The sequence below is a fragment of the Falco punctatus genome (genome assembly GCF_963210335.1).
Source record: "Falco punctatus genome assembly, chromosome: 10".
NCBI lineage: Eukaryota > Metazoa > Chordata > Aves > Falconiformes > Falconidae > Falco > Falco punctatus.
This window is the reverse complement of record NC_137590.1, coordinates 21,951,095-21,965,559: the sequence shown is the minus strand read 5'-3', so window position 1 is coordinate 21,965,559 and position 14,465 is coordinate 21,951,095. Positions and strand designations below refer to the sequence as shown.

Genomic DNA, 14,465 nt, shown 5'->3' with positions numbered 1-14,465 from the left:
TTCAGTATTTCATTCTTGAACAGCTTCTCCATCAGCTGCCCTACATCAATATCTCAATAGCGCTTTAAAATATTTTATGGCATTTCATGACAGTAGTAGGTCAACAAGTTCCAAGTGTCAAAATAAAACAGGAGGATTTTTCTCTTTGTTTAGCTTCATTTCTTAAAGCACTTGTGGCCACAGGTATACACGAGCTAGCTTTAAACTGGAAAGGTAAGTCCCATTTGCCTCCCAATGGTATGGAGTGAGCTCTGTGCTACCACCACCAGTTCGTCAGCACTGACAGCTGTGTAAACACGCCATAAAGATTTTCACACACCTGAGACTGAAATAACTCTTAACAGCTCGAGCAACCCAGCTGCTGTCTGAGGCATACCGCTGGACACGTAACATACCTCACCGAGTTAGGAGCTGATGGGATTGCATCCTCTTAATCCTTTAGCCACTCTTAGCAAATCGCCAGCAGCCCGCAGGACAGTTTCCAGACACACAGGATAGCTTCCTCTTGCTTAATAAGGCACCGAGCTGGTTCCCTAACAGCAAGACACCCTCACCCACAGCAAGAAAGGACAGATGGTCCTAGCTGCAGCCAGCAATGCCTCTGCTGGCGACATGCTGCTGCAAGAGATGTACTTTACCCGAGTCAAATTCGGTGACTACATTTATAAAAATGGGACTGGTAAGAGTCAAGAAGCCCTGCACAATCTGCTGGTTAGCATTTCAGTTAGATGTATATATAAATCTGATGGGGCCTTCCCAGGAACAGCCATGGGGTCTCTCCAGGGAGTCTAACAAAGAGGTTGCTAAGCCCAACGAGTCAGACACAGGAGTATTCTCCGTTCAGCTAACCTGTGGGGACACAATTCTCCAAACTCATAAACAAAGACTGTAAGAAGCAAGAGGAGCAGTTGCACTGTGTGGAATTTGCCTTAGGTCTACTGTTCTAACTTGTCTTTGACACAGTTTATAAATACTTTATCATGGAAGAATATTTTTTTCCTTAAGCTACTAAAATAAAAGCAAGGGAAAAGAAAGTGGAGCTTAAGACCATATTGTTATACAAACATGCAAACAGCTTTCTGCAAAAACATCTAATGTGCATATGCTAAATGGTTTATTGCAGATACTTGTCTGCACACAGAACATGTTTCTGTATGAGTCTCCATTGCACACATACTGGAAAATGCAGCTTTTGCCTTTGCTGTCAGATTTCTGGCATATGACTAGTTCTTTGATAGAAATAGATCAACTACAGCTGAAATAGATTGCTCTCCATACTTATTACTTGGAATATGTGAAATGAAATACATTACTCATAAGAGTTAGCCACACTGAAGTCAATGGAAAGCATTCTCACTAGCATCAACAGATCTCGTCCTCTACATAGAGCAAGCTGATACATTAGAATAATTCTTCAATTGCATCAAACTGAATACTAACAGTCAGATTTTCATTGGTTTTAAGCACTCATAAATCTTACATAAAGTCAGCAGAAGCTGGATGCCTTTGCCATCGCTGACAAGTAGATCATGAGTTTTTTCTAAGCAAGACTCTGGAAAAAAGCAGAGTCATAGATGATGACTTGTACTTGCTATACCAATAGGACAAGTTTCTCACATGCCAGAACAACGCAAGACAGATTTGTGTATTTCGAAACAGGTTTGTGTAATCACAGACTGAAAGCTTTATCCTATTTATATTACACACAATGTCCTCTACCCAGGAAAGTTTAATTCCAAAAAGATGCCAAAACCAATGATGCCTGAAGTCCTGCATGCAACCCTGAGGTGAAAGAAGGAAAGGTACTAGCTTCTAAATTCTGTCAAGAAAAATGCATTTGCAATAAATACATGTGAAAATATATGAAAAAAAAAATTCTCTGCAATAATTCTCAGAAACCATCTTGCTTTTATGAACACAGCCCAAACAATTTGATTAGGCTGGTTATCGATTAGGTGCAGTATCTTTGACTTTTCTAATCAAAGAACATGACAAACTTGTACTAGATGCCTTGCTAGAATCATGAATCATAATAATTCTGCAAGCAGATTCAGGGCACAAACAAGTACTCTGAAGTACTACCTGCCCCAAAAGAAGAAAGTTTATATATATGATCTGGGAAAATGCGTAGTATCCAGACTCTGTGACTTCTATACAGATGCACAAATTCTACTTGTTCAAAAAAATTAATAGCTCAGATGCTTTAGGAATGGTACCAACAGCCCATGGGGATTGATTGCTTTAATGAAGCTGAATATAGAAACACTTAGCGAATGGACGAGACAGTGATGACATTGGTTAAAAAGAAGTTTCTAATATTTTTCAGGAATTAATGCTTAATACTCATCGCTACAGTTTCACTCTTCAGCAGCAGGGAAACAAAATTATCCAATTTTCTTTGAATTTGAAAAGGCTCAGGTTAAACAAGAGCAGTATTATGCACTTCTAACAGACAACTGGAACTTACAGCCCACTTTCTAGGTGACACTTTTCTTCTGTAAGAAGGTGGCTCCCTGCCCTGTATTAGAGGCATAAAGTAACTTGCTTTGGAGTTCCCTGGACAACCTGGACCTTTAAACTTCTCTTTTCTTTAGCCAAATACACCCTTTCTGTGCCTCTGAAATTTTGACTGCTGTAATAAGTGCTTCCAAGTGCAATATTTTTAGGGTATTTCTGATGCTGAAGTGATTTATTTCCCTTTCCTGCAAGGCACGCTGAAGAAGCAGGAACGGGTTATGCCAGGGATCAGTAAAATCCAGCGGTCTGAGTCACTTGACTTCTGTCCGCACTCCCTACTTAGCCATGTACACAGCCAGCCAACAGCACACCTACTTTTATGGTCTGACAACTCTACCACTTCATATATATTCATTTCACTACTTAACGTATGAATGTGAATTTTCCAATTTTGAAAATAGATAGCCAAGGGACAGGCAGTCTTTACTGAAGCACTACGAAGAGAAGGAGCAGCAGGTAAGTCAGCAGCACCCAACAGACGGGGCAAGCCTACCCTGATCTGCTCAGCATCACACGGCTCCATAATCCCAAACCCACAAGCAGGACAGCAGCAAAAGCAGGACAGTGCCCAAAAGCTGGTGCTGACTCTGGCAGCCCAGGTGCTCCTGCCTTCCTCTTGGTGCTTTGGATTCAAGGTTGGTTTGGAAACAGCTGCCCACGTGCCTCCTGGCTGAAGACTTGCCCAGCAACCAAGCCCTTGAAACTTAAAGAAACAAAAACCTTGCAGGAATTACAGCATTTGGACTATTCTGTGCATCAACATCCGCTTTGACACACAAAAGCGTTCTCTTTTAGCTGCAGCAGTAACACTGTTATCCTTAATGTTTTCCTTTAAACATTTATTTATGCTAGGCTTCATCTGCCTCATCATTACAGTCAGTTAAATGAGATCAAGAGGCTTAACACTTTGAGTATCAAAGAAGGAGTCTAACTTTGCCAGTTACTAAACACCACCAGCAGAACATTCTCCACTGCTTTTTCTGAAATACAAGAAATGTGATCAAAATGATCCTGTTATTTCAACCAAGAACAATATATTCTATTTCTGAATATATTCTAAATCTGACTTAAAAAGAAATGCCAGCCTAACGGCAGCATGATGGCAATGCCAAAATTCTTTGTTTAATATGAATTTAGCCTGCATTTTCCATCATGTTATTGGAATTAGACTGTATGATCTTTCCCTGTGTTTCCCCCCAAAGTCTTTCCACCTGTTATTCTCACCTGCCCACTCTGTTACAACGCCCACCACATCGGCACAATACTTGATCTCTCTGACCAAAGGGTTCAATATATATCCCGTTTACAAGCCCATGGCTGGTTTAAATTCCATTCTTTGATCCACGTGAATTTCAACAAAGGCATTGAGGAACAAGATTAGGTCCTGAACTTTCAGGCTGGGACTGCTAATACAATGCCCAAATCCCTAACATTAGACCAAATATTACCTTTCAGGTTCATAAAACTACAAACCTATTGTTCATTGCATTTAAAATTTAATTTTATATTTAAGGCAGTCTATAATTTATAATTCAATAGACTTTTGCTAACAATTAGTAACTACCTGCAATTAACAAACTACTGAATGAAAGGAATGAACTGAATGGAGAGGAACGGTGTGTGACCAACCTTCCCAGCAGCTTCCCAGCAGGATCAGCAGTGGGGGAAGAGTTACTCCACAGCAAGTTTCGGCTCCCTCATGCCTACTCCTTTCCTGCAGATGATCCATATCGACAAAGTGTGTATGACTGCATCCCCCTCTGCTGGCTAGCCCCAGAGTGGGACCCTATTCTGTCCTTTGGAAGCTGTCTTTTGCTCAAGTTACAAAACCTGTTGGTGCTGAAGCAGCAGTTAAATGAGGTGTTTATTACAGAAAAGTCCAGAGTGGGAAAATGGCCATTAAATGGTATTTTGGTAGTCACTGACAATAGCAGAGTACGTACGAGTAAGCAAAAAATACAACACACCACAACTTGTGAGTTTGTTTTACTGACAAACAGTACATATGACCTAAAGTGGCTCTTCTCACTTAACACCGAACAAAAAGCTCAATTCCAGCTGATCTCTAAGGTTCGGACTTACAGGCCTATGGTGTCTTCCTGTGCCGAAGCCTACACTGCAAGAAAAGTTCTATGACAGCATGTTACTCGAGGTTTCATTTGTAATAAATAATCAAACACTGTTTTATTGATGAAGCTGACACCAGAACTACTCCTGAACTGAATGCCATATTTAAGACTATTTAAATAATATAGAACATTAATAATATTGACAATACTAATGTTATACTCTAGACATGTCTCCTGTAAAGATGTTTAAGTATGATTCTTGGAGTAAGACTATTAGTTTGATTTAAACATTGCCATAATTTTTTCTTTTGACTCTCACAGCACCATAGCTGTCTTTAAATCCAAAAGCTAGTTCTGCGCCAGCTTCAACAGAGTTCACTAAGAAGTCAGAAGTCAAGGTTTCCTAATACCTTTTTATAAAAAGTAAAAATTTTGCGTTTGCTTGCCTGACCTCTTCATTATTTGTGCAAATTATCTGTTTGCCACATATAGCTGCTCTTCTGCAATGCTGAAAAGATCAAAATCTAAGCCAATTCTAGCAAGACAGAAGGCAGTTCAAATAAACACTCTGCCCAGAGAAGAAAAATAAAATAAACCTCCTAATGATTCTTAGTCATGTTGAAGTGTTGTAGCCGTATAAGGAATGCAATTTTACCCATTCACTGTATTTAGATGAAATCTTACCACACCATCATACCATTTAAAGAGCAGTGTCTAGTAAAATGTCTAACCCACTAAGTCAAAGTGTACAAAAACCCCAAAACCGAACTACCACAACCACGTATTTTTTTTCCATGGCAAAAAATAGGTCAGAAAAGACTACTGCTAGCATTGATTCAGCGTACAGGGTGAGCAGGTTCTCATGCAGACCACGATTAGCTCAGCCGCTCTTGATTCCTAGCTAGCCACGCGTTACCTGGAGCAGCAACCACTCCTGCTGCAGACACCTCAGAAAGAAACGGCTCCTCTTAACTACTGTTAGCAAGAACAAATTCTCATTAGCGGTAAGCTGCATAGTCCTCCCTTCCTTTCTCTAAAACCTTAGCCCAAGTGAAGGTCTGTTACGCCACACATGAGCCTGACATCTGAAAAAGATCTCTGTCTGTCTGACTGACACACAGAAGAAAATTAAGCAACTGAGCCGCAAGAATCCTACAAATAAAGTTACCCATCAACGTTAAATGAAATCAGTGCTCAATTTCAGCTCTTCATATCAAACTCTTCTTTGCCTCCTGAAAGATATAACTCCTAAATTTCAGCTGACAACAGAACTCTTCCTTCAATGATCGTTTTGGTCGATGTTACTCAAAGGTAGACAGGCCTCTGCACCACAAAGATGGTTTCTACCTCGGGCACAAAGCTTTTGTGTGGGTTTGACTGACCTGAGCAGAAGCAGGGGGTAAAACCTGATTCCCCAGCCCATAGTGGCCTGCTCTCTCCCTTTTAGCATCCTTTCATCCACATTACAAATTCACCTGCTTGTAATGCTTGTAGAAAGATCCCCAAGGAGCATAAAGGGTTGAATAAAGAAGAAGGAATCATCCCATGAGCATCATGCACACAAACATATTAAGAGGAAAATAGAGATCTGTAATGGGAACGTATTGACCCCAAAGCGCCAAATAAAAGCAGAGGTTAATAAAATGGTTAAAAGTCCTACCCCTGCCCCTAACAGCCACTGCGCCTGTGGGAGGCTACTGCAAGGAGAATCTTAGCCCAGGGCCCCTGAACATTGCATGCAGGCTGAGCCCTGCTGTCCTCACCTAATAGCTGAGGGAGCAGTTCACTGCTCAGCGGGCTAGGCGAGGTATGAGTCACTAGGTAACGTTCCTTAATGAGATACACACAAAAAAATGAGCTGGGCATGCCCCACAGCAGACCCATGGTCCACGCATGGGGCCACTTACATCTGCCCTGCCTCAACGTTCAGGCTCTGGGGTGGCTGAGCTGTCAAATCATCAAATCTACATTTTGTTAGAAGGTAGCTGGAACAGCCATGCTTCTGCAAAGGAGTGTTTTGACAAGCTGCGTCTGCGGACCCAGAGCTATTTCCTTAGAAAATTTGTGACCAGCACCAATCGGTATATCCACACTGTTAATTCTGCATAGAAATCTGCACACTAGGGCAATGAAAACAGGGGCAGAGGATTAATTAAATTAAGATAAAAGAATTTTAAAAGGCCTTTCTGATCAACAGCTCTGTTGGTCCATTTCAAGGACAGATAAAAAGGAAATCAGCTCTACATCTCATTAGAGAGAATGGAGGAAAGGGGGAGGTGGGCAGCGGGGAACTGGCCAAAAAGAGGTAGGAATGTGTGTGTTAGTAGCCAGAGGGAGACTGAAGTGGACCATACCTTCTGAAAAATACCCCAGAAGCCACAAGAGCATGTCCCCACCTGGGACAATCTTTAGGGTGGACAGGGGAGGCAGTTCTGGGCTCCAGGGTGCCCTTTCTGACGCCTCGAGCTCCGCCAGCCACGGCAGGAGGTGCGTGGGGTGCGTCCTGCCCACCTCACACATACCCTAGACCTGTTGCTTTGTCCTTCAGTTGATGTTTTAGCTCCCACAATAAGACAAATTCTTACCTTTGATCCACCCCCTGGAGACTTTCTTTGTTTGAGAGATAACTTCTGCCCGTTCGGAAAAGATACTCTTTCTAACCCTATGAAAGTAATCCCGGTGTCTGCCAGAGCTCTGCTTGAGCAGCCTCGCTAAAGGAGGCCAAATGAAACTTCCCATGACCCAGTACATTTCAGAGAAAGCATCAGGATCACAGGGCTAAAATAGTTTATCTTGGCTATTGGATTTATTTTGGCTGTAACAAATATTTTGGCTTCCTTCCCTATCGGTTTGCCAATGAAAACACAGATCCAAGGTTTTCAGACTGCAGGATTGTAGCAATTCTGCAAAATGACAAAGTGAAACACATACCAGCTAATAAAGAGCTATTCATGCTATAAATGCCCTCTTGTGCTGCCTTCCACATACTGTAACTCAGTTTCTGGAAGTATCGGGCCTGTTCGCCCTAACACTGATCTCAGAGATCTGGGCTGCAGCAAGCCACACGGATGCTTTCTTTACAAGCAACCTCCCAGATTTCTAAGTGATGTATTATTCCTCTCCCACAAAGATGCAATGCTATCCTGTTCTCTTATTATTGGGAATAAATTGACATTGGGGAAGATAACTTAGAAAACAGGCTACCAAATATCTCATCAATACTGTGGATGGCAATCCAGCATTATTAGATGTCAGTGGAGATTCACCAAAGTTAATATTGGGATTATGTCCAATGCCGTTATTGCAATTCAATACTGCAATACAGCCTTCTCAGGGAATCTCTACACACAATTACTCTCCACAAACTGGCAAAAATATTTTATTACATTGTTAGTTCCTTAGACCCAGAATCTAAAGAGCACTCTTGTATTTTCAGACTGTGGAGACTTCCATTTTTTACCCTACAGGATCACCAGATAAGACACAGAAAAGGAAACTATACACAGATGAACGAAGGCACGGATGTCCCTGAAACATCATTCATAAACTCAACAGCTTTCTTATTAATTCCTTTTCATCAACCTGGACTCTGAACTTTATACCCAAAGTAAAGATCTGCAAAGACTGGGGCTCCCCTAGGTTATGAGCAGCAGAAGCCTGAACTGACACAATTCTGTCAGGGACACTTGTTGGTGTTCTATAGAAAACATGGCACTACTTGTGCTTTAGGATACAATGCATTATCAATGCAGCAGCAGCTACTGGTGCTTTATTTGAAATAGCATTTTATACTGGGTATTGCATCAGCTTCTTTATTATATGCTTCTCTAACAAAGAATTAGAAAGAAAGTGTCCAACTTTTCAAAAAGGACAATGTGAAAACACCCAAATATTCACAGATTTCCAGATTGCATAACTGGATTGGTTACGTTAGTAACAAAGCAGCAGCTGGATTCCAGCTTTCTATTTCAGTAAGAGGCCCTAAATCTTCCAAATAAGCCAATGCTACAAGAAATGTCACTTATAAAGAAGCTAGAGAAAAGCAAAGGATGTAAGATAGCCAGACAGGGAAAAGGCTGCCGCAGAAATAAATATGCCATTTACATCTCAAAGATCAGTTCTGACATCAATCTAATGCTGATATACTCGAGCTAAGAAAAAAAATGACCATTCTAGCAGGAATTGAAAATGGACATATTGAACGGAATGCTGATCCTGGAATAAAGAGCAAATGCTGTTTTCCAGTCATGGCAGAAGTAAAATGTTGATGTAATACCTTGTTGATAACTGTCTGTCAGTTCACATTTCTGCACACTAACGTGTTCTTTAGACTTTATTTTGCGCGTACGACTATTTTACCCGACACAGAGATGTGAACTGATTTCCTTCCAGTGAACCGTCCCCAGAAGTTCAGAAAAGGGTTCAGCCAGGTACAGGACACGCCTCACTCGCCATCTTGCGGCGTAAATGCATATTGCAGCATGTGTCTGACGCCCGCAAGGAACCCTGCTGCAAGGAAACATTTCATCCTATGTGCTAGAGTATGTTCATATATAGGAATATTTTCTTCATATGCACATAAAACTTACAGCACGTGCTTAAATCCCACTGACGAAATTAACTATAATAACGAGCTGTCCCTCCAAACACTTATTAGAACTAGCAGAATATCTTTGCGTTTGTTGGTGTGGTTTTTTTCCTCCTCCAAATAATCAGAGGAATACAGCATCATTAAATGCAACTGAAGAGCCACACGAAGTACAGTATTTGCGAAGTAAAAGCACTTACCCACTCGTGATGTCATCAGCTCTGATATTCTTGCCCAGCACATCACCATCGCTCATGTAGCCGGTGGCATCCATGGTGATGCCTTCCAGATCCATTTCGTCACTTCCCTTGTCCGAGATGTCCACGTGGCAGACGCTGCTGCCGCGAGACGCCAGTTGCCTCCGCAAAGGTGCCGAATACATGTAACGTCCCGACTCTGTGTTGATGAAGCGGCTGGCGTTCCCTCGCGGAGGATACCCGTTTCCCATCGATGGAGCGTCGCCTGCCTGCAGGCGAGGGCTGGACTGCCCCAGTCTCCACGATAAGGGGGTCGGTCGTCCCGTCAAGCTCAGGATGCTGCGGCCGCTTATCTCGGTAGTGACATTGGTGTCAAATGTAGTTTCCAATGTGCTTAAAAAACAGAAATGCATTTGATTAAATGCAGCCAGCTACATGGAGTGCCGTGGGATTTCAGGTGATTGCAAGACCCTACACCCTGAACACTCAGCAAGTTACAGACCCTAAGTGACAGCATGGACAGAATTTACCTGCTACGATGCCTGGAGACAGTTAGGTCCATTCCTCCAACACTGTTCTTAAATAATGATAGTCTTGCACCCAGGCTGCCAAGTGTTCAATATATATATTAGAAGACTTAAGCAGGAACTTTTTAATGGATTATCCACAGTATGAAAGCATAACTTCTTCATGTTAAATCATTTATAACTCTGTGATACCACCGTTTTGCCACTCTGAGCAAGGGAGTAGGATATTAAGCTGACTAAAGGGAAAACCAACTCAAGGACTATTTTTCTGATATATTTTCTTTTTTTGCCTGCATTCATGAAAGCCCTAATACTCTGGAGATGTGTTCAGCACCAAGGTGGTAGCTATTTTTACACTGTGGAAAGGATTAAATGAAAAAAATAATAAAAAAGTAAAACAAAATTTATTTTTCAAAACGCATTTTATATACTTATGATTTGAATATATTTTTCAAAATATTGCTAATATTTATACAGAGCTCTGGTTACCAAAGCATTTGAGGTCACAGCCTGTAAATATAGTTTTTGACAAGCGTCAGCTACATGAAATCTTTCATTTTCCGCATCTCACGTGTGTGAATATGTTTATCCTTTCCAACAGTATTGCTAGTACGGCCTGCATACAGTCTGAGAATGCTGCGACCACTTATCTCAGTAGTGACATTGGTGTCAAAAGTAGTTTCCAATGTGCTTCAAAAAATAAGTGCGTTTGACTAAATGTAGACTGCTATATGGAACCTTAAAAATGGGACTGCTACAGCATGAGATTTCAGGTATAGATTGCAAGGCTACACAATGAACGCTCGCAGCTTAGTGGCAGCTGATTTATTTGCAGTTAATCCATAGCTGCAACTTGTCTTACCCACATGCACTCCTCTTTTCCTTTCCTGCTCAACAGTGTTACTTTTTTTTTATTATTGTGGATAATTGTTAAAATAAGCAGCATTGTACTATTCACAATATAATGTCACATGGATGCTGCAAAAACCTATGTGTCCTCCGGTTATAGTAATTAAATCACAACAAGCAGTCACATTAATTGAAATTTGAAAAGAAAAATAGCATGGGGAGTTCATCTCTGCAAGCTCTGCCTCAGTTTTAGATACAAAGCCAAAACACAAAATGTTCTCCCAATGAACTCATTTAGGGCTGGAGTCCATAAAGCACTGAGCTCTAACTAGGACCCCGACCTCAGCAGGGGACAAACAGCTTATTCTCCCAGGCCTCCTGTTCAACATTGAGAAGATACAAGTCACAGAATGTTTAAAAGTCTTTATTTATTTAGAGCATATCTTAAATATTGCTGAAATTTCCAAACGTTGCTTTACAAAGAAAAAGCAGTTATATACATGGATGACTAAGAATATTAGAAAAATTTGTTTGTCCAAAGATTGGCCAGGAATTCAAGTTATGCACTTGATAACGTGGGTCAAGCATAGTTCACCTGCTTTTTTAAACAAAATATTACACATTGGGGGAGAGTGGTGTCATGCACTGAAGTTGTTCAAGAGTAAGATGAAGAAACTTTTTGAACTGTAACCTATATTCAAACATCACCCAACACATTTAACAAGCACTAATCATTCTCCACCTTTGATTCTATACACAACCCACCACCATCAATTACCCATCATATATCTCAATAAACAATGAACATGATTCACAATCTGTGCTTTAAAGACAAGAAGCACAAGATCAGTATCTTTCACTGCCAGTGTTAATCTCGATACAACCCAGCCAGATCCAAGAGATGTAAAAGTAAGACCACAATGACTTCCATTTTCTTATAAGCTAAGTCATGCCATTACCTGTGAGTGACCTGGGTTCCCCGTAGACTGGACATCGTTTCCTCCAAGTTCTGCCGAAGATCGGCAATGTTTTTCACAGTTCGCAACCGCCGAGTTTCTGGATCCTCTCCTACGGGGAAAATAAACCATGAGAAAGGATACGGCAGGACACAGCACAGAACTGAGCTGTTACCTCTGCCTGAATCTAACTCCGAATTTGACTCAAACACCCTTTTTTCCCCTGACTTTCTGTTATTTAACACTCTAAACCGACTACGATGGAGATCCCACTCCCCCAGAGCAGGCACCTGCCATTGCCGCAGCTGGACCAAGAACGAGCTCTGTACTGTTAACTTCATTGCACAGTCTGCCTTTGCACCAGATGTTTCTGTATTGTCGTTTCCCCATATGACCCCATTTAAATTCCAGTTAACTTTCAATCTCATTAGAAAATATAACCCATCAATACCACCCTTCCTATCTTATATATTGACACAATTAACATCAATCTGACACAGCCAGTTTCTCTAATTCTGTATTTTCTCTAGATCTTCTTTTCCCCATTTTAAATAGATCCCATTCTACAACAGCAGCTTGTCAATAAACTAAAGTGTGTTGACTGGGTGCTCCATGCTAAGTGATGTTTTAGGTAAAATAGCAAAAGTTTTTGCTTGTCAACATCACAACATCTTTACTTAAATGTGCTACATGACACAAAGCTGGGGGATGACTTTCAGTTTCCCTGGCATATAGAAATCCCGTTCTTTAAATATTCTCTTCTAAAACACACTTATGTCCTGTTCTTTAACTCTAGAATATAAATAGAAAAGTCCTCCCAGTGTGTCAGCATAATTTATTTTTATAAAATTAATAATTTAATTAGTGCCTCAGCATAATTTATTTACTCGCTCTCAGCTGTCAATTAAGAAATGCTTTGGTTGCTAACTTGGTGGAGCTTAATATAGTTGAACTTTCTAAAAGGTTGAGAAGAAGTGAATTCCTAGTAGTGCCAATGTATTCTTTTTATAAGCCGAATGCTGAAACAGAACACCACCAAAAAGCCATCACAAAGCTTCTGTTGGGCACAGAAGGAAATGATTTCATTCTAACGGGCCTACAGCTCATGACTAAAGAAAATACTACAGCAGATTTAAAACTTCAAATTTTGTATCCGCCTTCTTTGTACAAGTGATTAATTCTTAAGCTGCCAGGATACTGGTCATCGCAATGATCGCTAGTTTAAATGGCTATCTACTTATTACACAAATCAGAAGTGTTAAGATCCAGAGAAATAAGCTGTTGTTGTAACCTTCCACATTCTTGGATTTAAACTTCATGTTTCTGCAAGATGCCAGGTTGGTGGCACAGAAAGCCCAAGTCACATACTCTTGCCTGCAAAGCAGCAGCGGCCCCAACTACTCACCAAAGCGCTGGAGCCCCAGCTATGGGGAACCTTCTAGGGAGGGGAAGATAGACCTTAATGTTTATACAATCGTTAGCCTTTCTGAGAAAAAACAATGGCTCAGGTAGTGTCCATGTTAGCAATTTTTTTTTAATGGCTCTCTATGCCCTGGGAAATAATCTCCCTGAGATACAATTCACTTAGACCAAATGGTCAAACAATTATGATCTGGCTGGACTGGATATAGCTCCCTAACAAGACCAATTCCTTTAGCCAACGGGTCTCTGGGACAGAAAATATTTTCTACACTCACGGATCTACAAATTTTTGCAGCAAAGAACATAAAACATTTATAGGTCTGTAGCCTAACAAAGGTCACAGTGCTCTTTCACAGATCATTTCTCTCATAGGTACGAAGGCAAACAGTAGTTGACTTCTTAAGAGAACATACATGAGACAAGCTAAACCAATTTCTTCTGAGATCACTCTCATGCCTAAACTGATAGCAGATTTTTTACTTAAATGACATTCAATTACTTAAAATATAAGTACACTTAAAAGGCAGACATTGGATAGTGCTACTAGAGCTTAATTATTAAATCAGCTCTTCATGAACAGGCAGCGTCATTAAACTATTCAGCTTCCAGTTTTCCCTACCTATGCTCTCATTTGTTTTATATGTGCTTTTAAATTAAAAGCATCAACAGCTGCTATGTAGGGAGAGAAGAAATCTGTCCCTTATTTCTTCTAATGTATTTGGGTTGAGGGAACATTTTGTTTTCTTTGCTCCTTTTCCCCTAAGACCCCTTTAAGGACTGCTGCTGTCTGCGGGGTCTGGTGGCACACAGCTGGGTTTTCCATCTCCATCTCCGAGGTTGTCAGCTGTCCTCCATTCTTGGATCCCAAAACTTACACATTCTACTTGAAGAACAGTTTGCATTTACATCACAGCCGTCATTAAAAAACTAAAGACCTTTTGTGATTCAGAAACACTTCTCAGTTGACAGGCTGAAATACATCTAGGCTAGGCAAATTGATGCTTAAGAGGTAATACTGAAAAGGTTTATGCAGCTGGACACTGTGTTTCTTACTTTAAACTGGCTCTCAAATTTAAATATGAACCCAAAAAACCTATAAACAAAGTAAAACATCAAGGAAATTAATTTAATCTCTTCTGTAAATTCTGAAGCAAAGTTTTAAACAGTAAAAAATAAATATCAAATGCTTGAGAATACTTAGGATCCTTATAACAGCTTAATCCTAAAAGGTGCTGGACGTCTCCTAAAAAGAGATTAAGCACCCAGAATTCCTAATGCTTTCAAGAAATTTGGGGGGCACATCGTTGTGCAGAACTTGAGCATCTAGTATTCAGATTATT

General features: G+C 40.7%; 1 protein-coding gene across 5 annotated transcripts in view; it reads right to left on the bottom strand.

Moving 5' to 3' along the window:
- Window positions 1-14,465, bottom strand: part of NAV2 (neuron navigator 2) — a 266,799-nt gene that overhangs the window by 90,556 nt on the left and 161,778 nt on the right. For all 5 annotated transcript variants that reach the window (XM_080405389.1, XM_080405385.1, XM_080405386.1 and 2 more), the window contains 2 exons: window positions 11,707-11,815; window positions 9,375-9,764 (listed from right to left, as the gene is read on the bottom strand). In XM_080405389.1, coding sequence (XP_080261515.1) covers window positions 9,375-9,764; window positions 11,707-11,815 — 499 coding nt within the window. The remainder of the gene's footprint in view (window positions 1-9,374; window positions 9,765-11,706; window positions 11,816-14,465) is intronic.